Source organism: Gallinula chloropus (assembly GCF_964237585.1).
Source record: "Gallinula chloropus genome assembly, chromosome: 18".
In the NCBI taxonomy this organism is placed as follows: domain Eukaryota; kingdom Metazoa; phylum Chordata; class Aves; order Gruiformes; family Rallidae; genus Gallinula; species Gallinula chloropus.
Genome location: NC_140103.1, coordinates 2,658,126 through 2,672,468, shown reverse-complemented (window position 1 = coordinate 2,672,468; position 14,343 = coordinate 2,658,126). Strand labels below are relative to the sequence as shown.

Here is a 14,343-nt window from a genome sequence, read left to right as displayed (position 1 = left end):
CTGCTCCAGCACCCACTAATGGGGTAACCGCTCTCCCCTGCTCCCCAAAGCCCGGCACTGATGGAAACTGGGATGGCAGAAGGAAGGTGAGCCCGTGGGGGCTGGCAGTGTGCTGCTGCACATCCCTGTACTGTCCCCATGCCACCGCTGTGTTTCTCCACAGTCGCTGCCTGCCTGCATCATTACAAGCAGAGCCCCCAAACTAAGGTCTTCCCAGCAAAGGCCCTGTCCTGACTGGGGTAAAACTGCATTAGGGAAGGTGATTTTCGGGGTGAGCTCTCCCAGAGCACTCCAGGCACACAGCCTGCGCTGGCACCCATGGCACAGAGCTCAGCACTCAGCCCCGCCTTGCCCCAGCTGCCTCCTGGTGCACTCGTGTGCCACGCAGAGACAAGACACAGCAACCACCCCAGTCCCTTCCCGCCTGAGAAACCAGCAATTCCCGACCGTGCCACCCCCAGGCCTGGCTTACTGCCGCAGTGCGGTCCACCTCGTTTCGGCTGCTGAGAATGAAGCAGGCTTCTCCATTGTCCATCCTGCAAACAGATTGCAGCGACCCTGTGAATAGCACAGATCAGCACACCGGGCGTCCGCCCGCACCGGCCAGGGCGCTGCCAGCCCCCTCCGAGACCCCAGCACGGGCATGCAGGGACACCTATCGTCATGCATCTGGGCTGGTGCTGCTGGGGACCCTCCTCTGCAGCTCGGTAGCGCAGGAGGACCAGCCTTGCCGTGGGCGCGTGGCATGTCTCTCTGCTCACTTGGCTCTCATGAGGTCCTGGTCCTTCAGCGCAGAGCCCTGCAGGTAGATCACACGCTGCGACCACAGAGGGATCTGCAGGACCCGTCGCACCTGGATGTCCATCTCTGTTGGGCACAGGATCACCACGTAGTAATCCTGCAAGAGAGAGAGGCTCATGTGGGCTGGCAGCCTGGCACATGCCTGCTGCAGTGTGTTTGCGCCTGATGTGTAGCACCCCGTGCTTGAGGGTCTTGCAAGTGGCTCAGGAAACACATCAGCATCTTCCCCACCCTGTTCTCCATAATAAAGCCAACACTTGGCTAGGAAAGAGCTGCACACCCACAGCAGAGCAGAGCCTCTTGCAGCCACAGAAACGAGCAGGATTTTAGCATGGCACCAAGGCTGGGCACTGGTAATGAAGCGTATGTGAGTGTTGGAATGAAATGCAAATCCAAAACGCGCCTGTGATGCTCTTCTCCTGGGGAGATGGAAAGGCACAGTCATTTGCAAGAAGATTGCTTCTCATGTGGGGAAGCTGCTCCAGTAAGAGCTGGGCAAATGGCACTGTGGTTTAGCAATCGCTTGTTCTGTTTCTGCCTGAGATTCTTCACTCAGCAAAGACATCCTTACTCATGTAAGAGCCCTTCTGGTCCCTCTCCATGTGCTCACACAGTGCTGTAACAGGCCTGGCCAGAATATGGGGTGGATCAGGCAGAAATCTCCCCACCAGTGAGATGGCAAGGTGAGGTGGCCCAAGGGTACCACTTGTCCCCTCTATTTGGCCAGGGCTGGGTGGCTTTTAACATCTTCTTTGCTACATCCAGTGTAGCTGAGCAGGGCACCAGCAGTGACCCAGCCATGCCCAGCAAGGCTGCGAGCCTGGCAAGGGCCAGTGTTGACCGAGCACAGCGTGGCGACACGCCGGTCCTCACCTGAAGGCGTGGGTGGGCGTAGAACTCATTGAGGAAGTCCATGAGAAGGTCAATCTTGAGGGAGCTGACACAGAGGACAACATGCTTCTCTGTCTGGGCACGGTGACGGCTGTAATTGCCTCCTGACTTCTGCCGCTCCATCCACAGGTAGACAAGCTCCTCGAACTGCAAATGAGGGCAAAGAGCTGATGCACCCATCAGTGGGGCTGCCTGGGTGCCAGCTCTGCATCCCTCTCCATCCTTGGCCGTGCAGGTCTAACCTGGAGCGGCAGCACGACCAGGGCAACGCAAATCATTATCACGACGAGGAGCTGGGAAGGCCAGATCTTTGGTGTCACATCTCCATAGCCCACGGTGGAAAAGGTGACGATGCAGAAGTAGAAGGACTTGAAGAGGGAGAGCTTCTCACCGGCTCTTTCTAAATGCTGGATGCCACAGGTCCTGCAGAGAGAAAGCACACCCCACAGTGAGTGCTCCCCTGCCCGGCAGCGCTCGTGGTGTCTGCTGGAGTCAGTGAGGAACCCAAGAAGGTGACTTCCACCCGTGTGCATGGAGGAAATCTGTCTGTAACACGCTGTCAGCATCAGCAGTGGATTTGTGTCACCAAGAGAAATGATTCAGCTAATGGCCCTTACAGATCAAGGAGTCAGTCAGGTGGGGGGTGCTCACCAAAGCCGTGTGAGGAACTCTAGGTCCCAGGTGATGGATCGTGGTAAGACCACGCCATGGACAGCGTGCTGAACATCACCCTTGCATTGCAAAAGCCAAAAATGTGGAGGCAAGCAGCTGTCCCAGCCAGGCTCTGAGGGACTCAGCCAGGGGAAGGTCCCTCAGCTTTGAGGGGATGCACTCCCAAGGCAGGACCCAGATCCCACTGCCCTTGCAAAGCTGTGCCGCAGAGCTGCCTCCCTCCCTGCAGTTAGGCAGGCAGTGCAGATTCAAAGTCATCTTCTTAAGCATCCCCTGCATCACCCTGGACCCACACCGCAGCCCTGCCACGTCCGTCAGGACACACATCCATGGCCCCAGCAGGCAGGAGCTGCCACGGGCCAGGAGCTCTGATGAGCTCTGGAATTGCATTAGTTGTTCACATCAGAGCATCATCTTTATTGCCGCAGACTCGTGAGCCTCAAAGCTTCATTTCCTCTCCATCCAGCAGCTTAATCGGTGCTGTGTACGCTCCAAACACCGACCAAGGGAGCTCGAGGAAGATTCAAGAAGCCCAATTCACAGCTAAGTACCCAGTGATGAGAACAGGCTCCTCTGTAAAGCGATGCCCTTGCTGACGGCAATGCGTGGGGTAAAGGGCCTGGTTAATTAGCAGAAGCCCCGGTGGCTCATTACACAAACAAGCTGGTAACTTGGTGGGGAGGAAGAGCACGGTCAGAGCCAGTGAGCACAGTGGGCCCTGGTGCTCGGAGCTGTCACACATGTCTGAGCCTGTGTCCATGTGCAAAGCTGCTGTCCCTGCCCTCGGCTCTGCAGCACCCACAGCCCTGCTCCCAGACCCGCGCCCGCACCACCCATCTCCCTCTGACAGCACCCTCATCCTCACACGTACCCAGCAAAAAGTTTCCCTTAAAACTCATATAATTATGGAGGATAATTAGTTTCTAAATTAGGAATTGATCTTCCCAGTGCTCAGTGTGCTGGGGAATGAAGAGGGGTGGGGAGGAGCCCGGCGCTGGGGGCTGGTGGTGCAGGGCATCCTCCCGTAGTTCCAGCACACGTGGCTGTGCCTAAGGCAAAGCTCCTGAACAGGAGTGGGAACTTGAGGCACACTCCTTGCCAGGGCTCCCCCAGTTCCAAAACTCAGCCTGAGGAACTGGGACTTGTTCTGTTAGTGAAGGAAGGATGCCAGGAACTCAGGAGGCCAACCCCTTCAGCAGCCTTGAAGAGCTCTGCTTCCCACAGGGCACACGGACCTCTTGGGATGAAAAATCAGGCCAGCAGACAGAGACTGAAGGCAGAACCCCTCTGGCTTCCCACATTGCTACGCTGTGTCCTGGCAGGGCCATCCCACCACGGCCAGGAAAGTCCCACCCCATCTCCCTCTCCCGTAAGCCCTTCAAGAACCTGGCTCTGCCAGTCACCCCAGGATGCTCAAAGCTGGTTTCCCAGGATGAAGGAGGTGGTTTAGTAAATCAAAGAGCAACACTCACCCCGTGAAAACGAGACAGAGGAGGGTGCAGATCAGAATGAGCACCTGGTTAAACATTGCAGACTGGGTCCTTTGTATGGCTCGGTGCAGGTCGTTCTGGGGAGAGAGGAGAAGGCTCTCACCAGCTCAGGGAGGCTGAGGGTCAAGTATTCCTCTGGGTACCGACTGCTGTCTTGCTGGCTCCAGCAATGCCCCCCTGGATGAACGTCAGGCCAGAATTTGGCCCTTCAGAAGGGATGGGCATTTCCATGAGCCAGGACAGACAGCTCAAGGGGAGCTCAGGTCCACAGCCCAGCATCACCAGATGGCAAAGCCTCACCCCCACAAACCCCAGCACAGCCTCTCAGAAAACCCACCCAAGAGCCAGTGGCAGGCAAGGACATCCCATCCCATCCCATCCCATCCCATCCCATCCCATCCCATCCCATCCCATCCCATCCCATCCCATCCCATCCCCCTGCCCTCAGCATCCCCATGGCAGAGGAGCTGGGTGAGAGGTATGGAATGCACCCAGTCACTCACAATCATGTTCTCCAGGGCGTACTTGGCGAGCCAGCAGTTCAGAAACACAGGAATGAACAAATTCCTCAGAGGGGGCCAGAATATCTATGAAAGCAAGAAAGAAACCCCCATGTTTCAGGGATAACGATCCAGAGAAAGTCATTATGTTGGAAAATATTGAAGGAAAAAAAAACTTTCTGCCAGCTTTAAATACTACTTGGCCAGACATCCACTTATCTCTATTTCACTACCCAAACTACAGTACTTATTAAGCTTAAAGCTGTTAGAAAATGTCACTGGGAAACACTCACTGTGATAATAAATGGCACCGTGTTAATCATCTCGAGGATGAACGAAATGCGAAAAATCTGTTCCCAGATGTTCCCCTGAGGAATTAAAGACAGATCATAATTAAACAGGCTTGGAAATCTACCCGAGGACAACTGAAAAGCTCCCACTCCGCCACAGCCCCTGCTAGATGGGGGAAATGCACCAGAACGGCCAGGAAAACACTGGTTTGGCTGTGGGAGAGAGATTCAGCTCTCTTCCCGAACTGTCTGGGCCTTTCCACAGCTGTGACGTCCCTCTGTCCATCCCTGCTGCTGCCCAAAACCAGGGGACAGCAGGGCTTTGTGTAAGGATGGAGAAGGAGAGTGACTGATACAGATGGCTGGCACTCGAACCAGGTGGGTGAGACAGGGGCTGGGTCCCTTCTGCCATCTGTCCTGGGGACCCTGAGAAGATGCCATTTGTTAAGGTCACTTTTCTTGGCCATTTTAAGGGGTTTCAGTCCAAAGGAGTCAGCTTGTGCCTCTCTGTGCCTGGCCTGGAGCAGTGCCTGCTACCCCTGGCATCAGCAGACCTCAGAGTCACGCTGCCGAGCTCAGCTCCAGGTCCTCAACCTTAGAGAACTTGGCTCCCTACCCCCACCAAAAAGCAGCAACCCTTTGTAAAACAGGTTTGGATTTCAAGGAAGGTGGAAAAAGAAGAGATGCCCCAGCTCTGCTCTGCCAAACACTCATCCAGCAGCCCAAAGGGGAATGAGAAAGGCAAACAGCCAAGCCAGCGGAGACGTCGCTGAGACAAACGTCTCTGAGGATGCTTCAGCCTTCAGACAGCTCAAAGACAGAGAAACGAATTCACACCAGGGAGGGGGGGTCAGACCCAGCCTGCCCATCACTGTCCAGCGCCCGCCCTGGGGCACTCACCTTGTAGCTGAGATAGATGAGCAGCATGGTCTCCAGGAAGCTGATCAACGCGATGCTGACCTGCAGAGACAGACAGACCAGGGCTGCTGAGGGCTCGTTCCAGGCACTGTCCGTCACTCAGAGGCCTCTGCTGAGCCCTCCTGTGATGGGTACCACAGACATAGCCCTCATCCTTTCACTTCCCAGCATCTGTTTTGGGTGAACGCCAGCCAGGCACGAGCAGCGGGCGTGCAGCCAGCCCTGAGCAGGAGCTGAGGGGCGTTCAACCCTCCTACGAGCGATTCCCCAGGCAGCTGCTGGGCCTGAAACCAGCCCCTGATGGGTACAGCTGCATCCAGGCTGGGGAGGAGCCGAGCCAGCCTCCTGGTTTTATCTTCCTACAGCTCATCCTCTGCTATAGCTCCCAGATTTTCACCCGAGGAGAAGCCCCAGCTCATGTTCTGCTCAGCCAAGAGAAGCCGCTGCCCATCCCTGTTGCAGGCAGAGGATGCCCAGGGACAGAGCTCAAACCCCAGCTCCTGCTCGGCTCCTGCACGCCCATGCCTGAGGTCTGGGTACTCACCTGCACTGCCCACAGCGGCGTTTTTCTATCCACCCAGAAGATGTGTGACCTGCAGAGGAAATTCAGAGCAGACCTGAACTGCAGCCTGGTCAGCAGTGCCTTTCCCTGCACCCACTGCAAACCTCAGGCCATCACCGATGCAGGGTCCAGACTGGTACTGGTGATCCAGTTTGCTCAAGCAGCCTCTGCACTGGGGATAAGCCCTTCCCAAGGGTGCAGCCATGGCACTTGTCAATTGATTTAATCCTGGGAGGGCCCCTCAAGCAGCCCCGTGGCCATGGGCAGCTGCCAGCACCATCCACCTCTGCGTTCCTGTATCCCAGACCCCAGCACTGGAGCAACCCTCAACTCACCAGTTTATCTTCGTGGACTGGTTGAACGCTGTGTAATTCTGCTTTTCGCATTCCCAGCTAGGAGGAGAGACAGAGCAGGGAAAGCAGTCAGCAGAGGGGGAGGGAGGAAAAGGGGTGCTGGCATTGACTCCCCAGGCTCATGGGGTGCTCTGTCCTGATGCTGGGGGTGGCCCCCAGACAACACTCCCACGGGTCCAAATGCACACTGGTCTCTGTAACTGGGGCTTTCCACAGGAACCCATCTCACCCAGGGAATTTTTAACATCTTATTACTGGTGAATGAGACCCATGGGGCACTTCAGACTGTAGCAGAGATGCTGCAAAGTGCTGCTCCTCACCCAGCCCCGGGCTGCCTGGGAACTGTGCCCCAACACAGGGCAGCAGCTGGGAATTACCAGGTTACAGTGAATGAAAGCTGGGAATAACCAGGTTACAGTCAAAGAAAGCTGGGAATAACCAGGTTACCACGAGCAAAAGCTGCTGAGCATCAGCCTGTAGGACAGGGTACCCGGGATGCAGCCAGGAGCCAAGCCCCCCATCCCACCTGGCTGCCAGGGATGTGCTCTCACCAGCCAGCTTTTATTTCTCCACACCCCCTCAGGGAAGCAGTGTTTCCTGACCTGTAGCTCTGCTAAAGCTTTCCAGGGTACATGTCTGTGTCAGGCTGAATTCTTAGAGGCTTGAAACCACTTTTGGACCATGCGGACGTACGTGGTAGTCCAGAGCCTTTGCAAAGAGGAAATTCAATTGCTAATTCTCCTAGGTCTTGGGGGAAAAAAACAGCTAAACACAGCAAGGACATATTGAAAACAGGCTTCTACTGAAACCCAGCACAAAGCTGATGTATGGAATCATCAGCCACCTCGGGGATCTAAATGGCAAAATGGATTTCCTTCCTGAATGCTTAAATGAGACTTAGCATGGGTGTCTTCAAGGGCATCAGAGTTCAGAAGATACTTGCATGGTGATGCCCCAATCGTGAGCTCTTGCCTGTGCCTGCACCCCTGCCCCCTACAGCCAGGCAGCACTGGGAAACGAACGTCATGCTGAATTCTTCTGCCACTTTTTCCCCCCACCCCACGTGCCCAGCTGGGCCAGTGGGTGCCCACACGCCTGTCCACGGGGTTTGAGCAGGGAGCAAAGCCCACCAGGACCGGCAGGTTTGGCTAAAATACCAATTCAGACAGCTGGAGTGAGGAAGATAATCCGTGGTGCATCTCCCCACCCGCTGTGGGGATGCCACCGCGCGGGGAGCCCGGCAGCGGCGGCACTCACCAGCCGATGCCCTCCTCAGGGTTGTCGAGCAGCACGCGGACGATGTACAGGAGGCAGGTGAGCAGCTTCAGCGAGAAGTTAAAGAGTCGGATCCTCAGGCCTGGGGCAGAGGGGAGCACGGTGTGTGCCAGGCAGTGTGCCCCGTGCACCCCATGTGCCTGTGCACCCCAGTGCACCCCACACCACCTGGGTGCCTTGTGCACCCCAGTGCACCCCATGCACCCTGATGCACCCCATGTGCCTTCTGCACCCCGATGCATCCTGATGCACCCCATGTGCCTTCTGCACCCCGATGCATCCTGATGCACCCCATGCGCCCTCTGTACCCCAGTGCACCCCACCACAGCCTCTCCCATTCCCCACAAGCTCTGCACCGCTGGACCCCCCTGAGCCCCAGGGCAGCACACAACCCTTGCTCAGGCTTTGCCCGGGGCTCTGCTCATCCTACCCAGTGTCTAATATACAGGAGACTAATACAGAGAGAAATAACGATGAGTCAGCACTTTGCTGGCCCTGGTACATGTGAAAGCCAAACCAGGGAGCTGCGTATCACCCGCATTAGCAGGCGTCTGCAGAAAGGCATCAGCCTGGCAGGGCCAGGGCACCACCACGCTGCCCACAGCTCACAGGGCCAGCAGGCAAGAGCTGCTGCTCTACCCATTCTCCCTCCCCATCCGGTTCATCGGGTTATTACTCAAATTACAAGTGAGGAATTCATCACATTTTCATTAAAAACTTCCCTGTGGGCACCCCGTTGCGCCACGCTCCAGCTTTTTAACAAGCTGACAGGATGCAGGGAGGAAAAGAAAATGGGGATTTATAAATTAAGGAGCAGACTCCCTCCAGACAGCTAATGACATCCCAGAGAAAGAAAATAAAAACACCATTAGTCAACTGGAGGCTAATCTGGATGGCTGAAGTGGGAGCAGGTAACTCACACCCTGCATGGGCTGTCCCCACATGGGGAGCATCACCGAGGTCTGCGGTGGGCACATTTGCTCCCTGTCCACCCCATCACCCCCAGGTAGCTCCTGACACCCACCCTGCTCCCAGCCAATGTGCTCCTGTGCTGTGTTTGTCCCTGGCAAGCAAAGGCAGCGGGAAGCATCGCCTCCCCCCCATGCAAACATATCCCCCCAACCCACGTTGGCCAACACCCAACAGGCAGCAGCATCCCTGGGCTGGGCAGCCAGCGCTGGGGACACACGAGGACACGGCCACCAGCAGATGGCAATGGCTTCTCATCCCACAGGGACAGAGCACCCTGTCCCAGCCGGCATGGGATTTGGTGGCATGCACGGAGCACTCACTCGACCGCTGGTTTTTGATGAAGAAGAGCTTCAGTCGCTCCTTGAAGGTGTTTTCATTCACGTAGAACTCGACCTGCACCCTGTGGGGAAAACACCCAGGGGAGGAGACTGTCAGCAGGGTGGGTGGTTAGACCTGGAGCCCCCCCAGGAGCCCTGTATCCCCCATCCTGGCTGGGTGACACCCCCCCAAGAGCAGCCCATGGCAGACCCTGGGCTCAACCCAAGTTCCCAGCTTCTCCCACCATACCAGATCACCAGTACCACCAGCCACGAGCACCAAGACACAGAACATGGACCACTACCAAAGCAGCTGATGCCACCCACGGGGCCAAGTCCTGCGTTGGGCTTGTGGGCTTTGCTTTCACATGCAGCCAGCTGACATCAGATGTGCAAACTTCTCCTCTCCCACACACTTTCCCACATCCAAAGCCTCTCAGAAAAGCAGCAGCCTTGGAGCAGTGTCCCCCAGCAATGTTTTACCTGCTCCAACCCACCACGGCTGCAGCAGAGCAAGAGCCGGCGCGGGCAGCGTCCCCAGCAGGGCCCTGCCCTGGCTCTGCCCAGGCAGCAGCAGCGTCCAGCATCGAAGCTGTTAAAATACAAATTGGATCTAAAAGGAGAAAATTTCCCTTTGTTGCTAAGATACCACATTGGGCCATTCCAGAAAAACCCAGGAGCTGCCAACCAACTCCCAGCGACACTTTGGCATTCGGAGCCGCTGGGCACTTGTGGCACCAGGACAAGGGGCCAGGGCACCTCACAGCAACCAGCCAGGAGGTGAAGCCTGTGACCACCATGGGCACCTCTTCATCTGCAGCTGCTCCAGCCTCCATCCCTGACCCCATCCACAGCCCTCCTGCTGCCCCACTCCTGGCTGGGGGTGTCCTCATGCCAGGTGGATGCCCATCACCGTGCAGTGGAGGTGGGGAGGGAGGCTCACCAAGGCTGGAAGTTCCTCCCCACGGATCTCAGAGGGGTCCAAGCACACTGCAATTAAGGGTGTGCAGGCAAAACCAGTCTCTGCTCTGCTGGCACTTCATAAAGGCACAGAGCCCTTTGCAAACTCACTTCTTCACTGGGCAGGGCTATAAATCACCTTCCTGCCTGCTAAGTGCAGGGACCGTTTGGTGATGCCTCAGCTTTAGACTCGGAGCAAGACAGAGTCTGTTCCTTGCTGCTACAGCCAATAATGGAGTTAAGTGCAATGAATTAGCTGCTTCTCCTCTTTCACTGTATTCAACAAGTCTCTTAAGTAAGTGCTCCTATTATCACTCTTTTTTTTTAACTGCTTGGAAGAGGTCATCAAGATCTCATTAATCAGGAGAATTACCAAACCAAGGTGAGGAAATTCACAGTGACAGTTGTTTAACCTGCTGCCCCCCCATCTCTCCCCCCTTATTTCAGCCGTGCAATCCCCATGCACACGTGTTGCCTCCTGGCACACACCCCACCCAGTCTTGATTAATTGGGAAGCAGCTGCTCCTCACTCTGACAACAGAGGGATAAACAAGTATTTACTGAGCTGATTGGGCAGCAAATTGGGAATGGGTTTTATGAGATCCTTCTTGCTCTGGGGTCCCTTGTCCTGGTACCCACCAGCATCCACTGGCATTGCACAGCCAGCCCGTCTGCTGGTGGGGAAACTGCCCAGTAAAAAGCATGGCACATCCCTGAGAGCTCCACAGGGGTTCTTGTGGACTCCCTGACCAGGCTGAAAAGTCAGATTTTTAATTGATGAGGCTTTTATGGAGATAAACCAAATGCACAGAGAGAAACCCCTCAGCTCAGGCTGGGATCAAATTTTATAGGGGCTATCAAACTGAATTCCTCTGCCACTAACCAGTAGCTGCTCTCTGTCTAGCCTGCCTTGGGGTGGCACAGGGGGAAGCCCCCAGCAGCTGCCTGGTCTGGTGGCTGGCAGGGACCAGGCGATGGGCTCAGGGTGGCTGATCTGCTCTGAGAGCCCATCCTTCCGCACTGGATCGGGGAGCCCAGAGCAGTGGGGGTGAGACGCAGCCGTCTGAGCCCCTCTGGCTCCAGAGCTGCTGCAGGCAGAGCTGAGGGGCTCCACACTGCAGGGTCATCTCATCCCCATCGCTGTGAAAACACTGGGAAGCAAATGCTGAGCTCCCATTGCCCACCCACAGGCATGTCCCCTGTGGACCCTGTGCCCTGCCTGGGTCCCTGTGGGAGCTCTGAAACAGAGGTGACAATAACCACCGGTCTTGGCAGGGCGGTCACTGGTGCCAGTAAGACATTTGGCACTGGTGCTGGTTGCAGTGCTGAGGGGAAGGATGCCCAGGCACGGCTGGCAGCACTCAGCCAACCCCTCAGCACTCAGCCAACCCCTCAGCGGTGACGTGAGTCGCTTCCCACCAGGACGGTTCGGAGCGCCCACTGAGGGAGATTCTTAAACACAAATACACCCAAGCAGTGGGGGTTCACATGCCTCACCCCCAACATCCCCAGCCAGCAGCAGCAGGGACAGCAGCAGAGCCTGCGTCTCCCTGATGCTTGTGGGGTCTGGCCAGCCTAAGGAGCAGGGGGAGTGGCTGGGGGGGGGCTCTGCACCCAACTCAGCATGTTCACCAGCTCACTTGCCCACACAAGGAGGGAGGAGGGGGGAAATGGGTGGCCATGGACCCTCCTGCGAGGCCCACGAGGCAGCACGGATACATGGGGAGTGAGCAGGAGAATTTGGCAGCGCTGGCTCAGCCAGCATGATGCCTTAGGAGTGAGCAGCCCCGAATGCAGAGCTGCCCCAGCACAGCTTTCACATGGCAAAATTAATCACTTCCAAAGCCAGACTTGGCAAATAATTTATCTGTGTCCGGGCATAAATCAACTGCCACAACTGCTCACAACACTGCACCCAAAGCTAATTGCTCCTTCTCCTTATTAAAATGCCCAGGGTATGCTAGGAACCAGCCAGCAGCTCCATCATGAGCACTGGGCACCCCCATTCATCAGAGTCCCTGAGGATTAAGGGCCCTGAGGAGAGGGAGACTTGAGGGAGCACCATTCCTCTCCCAGACATTTGCTTCCACACCAAAGAAACAAAACAGTGACATAAATCTCTGTCGCCAGACAGATGGTTTGCTGATCTATAGCTGTGCAGCCCACCTCAAGACTATGAATATAAAGGCTGATGGATAAAAGAACCGAGTGATTAGAGGAGATCTAACTTTTTCTGACAAAGCAGCACATGTGTTCATCCCTCATAATGGCCACAGCAAGAACCAGCTCTTGGAAAGCAGCTGAAGTGGATCCCAGGGGGGAGACAAAAGAGCCTGTTTATGGCTGCAGAGAGAGGAAGGAATAAAAGTGTGTAGAAGAACATGGTCCTTTGGAGACAACTCGCTCTCACTGTCCAGGCTGAGCTGGTGGGGCTGTGTGGGACCCTGCAGCCACAGCCCCACGATGCCCTGGCTGAGCCCCGGCAGCCCCATGGGGTGACCATCCTGTGGGGTTTCTGGCTGCAGCAGGAGGAGGGGGGCAGAGCCAGGGCTTGGCATGACAGGGACCAGGCCACCAGCATGGTCCAACAGCCTGCTCCATCCTGCACCCGCTCTGCAGGCACCAGGACAACCCAACACCCCCAGTGCTGAGCGGGTGATGGCTTTTACCAGGCAGCAGCAACCACCAGAAAGTATCAAGGCTCCTACTCCACTCCCAGCTGAGGGAAGGAGATGATATCATCTACAACAAACCCTTTAATTTTGTTGTCAAGAAGTTAACTTCAAATAAAAATCAAGCTAAACTCTGACTGCATTAACCGCCCCAAAACACACACCCCAACGGGCTCTGCCTGCACAGCAGCACAGCCAAGCTGCTCTCTTAATACCACCCCCTCCCCATGGCCATGGGCAGGCATCCTTCCCCCTGGCTGGGCATCCTTCCCTCAGGCCAGGCATCCCTCCGGGCAGGCATCCCTCCCTACAGCCAGGCATCCCTGCCTCAGACCAGGCATCCCTCCTTCCAGCCAGGCATCCCTCCTTCCAGCCAGGCATCCCTCCCTCCATCCGGGTAGCCCTCTCTCTGACCAGGCATCCTTCCCTTGAGCTGAGTACCCATCCCTCTGGCTGGGCACCCATCCCTCTGGCCAGGCAGCACGGAGCCAGCCCAACCTGGGCAGGACCAAGGGGTGCGGGCAGCAGCACATGCCGCAGGATGGGAGGGGGCAGAGTACCTCTCCCCCCACCTCACCCTGGCTGAACCTCCCCAGGCCATGCAGATAATTATCACAGTACAAGTTTAGTTACAAGCCCTCTGCTTGGAAGTGTAATTACTGCTATTATGCACTTCATAATGCCTGAGCAATTTCATTTTCTTTGCTGGGTTATTTATTGTACTTTATTAACCTGAGATTAGAGGCAATTTGTTATAAGATGATGAGCTCCCCAAAAAAGACACGCTAGTTTGTTCAGAAAAGCCCAGGATGCCAGGCCAGGCTCAGCACAGCCTGGCTCAGCCGCATTAAAATAGACACTGAGGAGCCCCAGCTCTATGCTGGTGCCTTCCCTAGGGAGCTGGGGGTAAACACACTGCCCTTCAAGCCAAGTAAACCACAAAAAACAGGACCCCACATTCAGCCCCCAGCCAGGGCAAAGCAGCACAGGCAGTGCAGGCAGGGACAGGGGATGGAGATGTACCCCCCAAGCTCTGTGTCCCCAAGGAGACTTACATGGGCAGTCCAGCACAGGCAGGTCCCCTCCAGTCCCTGCAGCATGTGACAGCTGCTGGGCATGGCCTGAAAGCTGAGACGGCTCCATAATCCATCCACTGGCCTGCTCAGGGTGCCAGCGGCCACCCCCTGAGCCAGGACGCAGCTCGGAGCCGCTCTGCTGCTTTCTGAAGGGTTTAGGTACCCCAGGCACTTCTGCTCTATTTCATCCCAGACTTCTTGCTGAGCAACGCGTCTTCCAATAAATCTGGCTCTTGAAGGACAAGGAGGAGCTCTCAGCATCTCTCCACAGCTCTAATCCTCGCTCTCACACCCCAGCTGGGAGGGAACACAGTCCTTGTTCCAGAAAAAAGTCTGAGGAAACTTCTCCCATCATGTAGTGAGACACGAATGAGACTCTGCAGAGATTGGGGGGGGAAACCCCCAAACAAAGCCAAAATCTCTGCAATCGGGTGGCTGCCAACACCCTCCTCTGCCAAGACTGTGTAGTCTCAAATGAGACACCCCTCTTTATCCCCCAGCTCTGAGCCCAGAGGGTGACTCTGCATCCTCCCTGCAAAACCACCCGGGAGACGTGGCCATGGCATACAATAGCTGGGACTCAGGGGGTGTGCT

General features: G+C 56.2%; 1 protein-coding gene across 4 annotated transcripts in view; it reads right to left on the bottom strand.

The window, feature by feature from the left end:
* The window catches only part of KCNT1 (potassium sodium-activated channel subfamily T member 1), a gene marked incomplete at its 5' end in the record, with an annotated part of 81,369 nt that overhangs the window by 13,900 nt on the left and 53,126 nt on the right, over positions 1 to 14,343 (bottom strand). For all 4 annotated transcript variants that reach the window (XM_084272649.1, XM_084272652.1, XM_084272650.1 and 1 more), the window contains 12 exons: positions 473 to 536; positions 762 to 898; positions 1,675 to 1,839; positions 1,935 to 2,115; positions 3,837 to 3,931; positions 4,358 to 4,441; positions 4,648 to 4,722; positions 5,545 to 5,604; positions 6,107 to 6,155; positions 6,460 to 6,516; positions 7,735 to 7,834; positions 9,045 to 9,124. In XM_084272649.1, the coding sequence (XP_084128775.1) occupies positions 473 to 536; positions 762 to 898; positions 1,675 to 1,839; positions 1,935 to 2,115; positions 3,837 to 3,931; positions 4,358 to 4,441; positions 4,648 to 4,722; positions 5,545 to 5,604; positions 6,107 to 6,155; positions 6,460 to 6,516; positions 7,735 to 7,834; positions 9,045 to 9,124 (1,147 nt within the window). The remainder of the gene's footprint in view (positions 1 to 472; positions 537 to 761; positions 899 to 1,674; positions 1,840 to 1,934; positions 2,116 to 3,836; positions 3,932 to 4,357; positions 4,442 to 4,647; positions 4,723 to 5,544; positions 5,605 to 6,106; positions 6,156 to 6,459; positions 6,517 to 7,734; positions 7,835 to 9,044; positions 9,125 to 14,343) is intronic.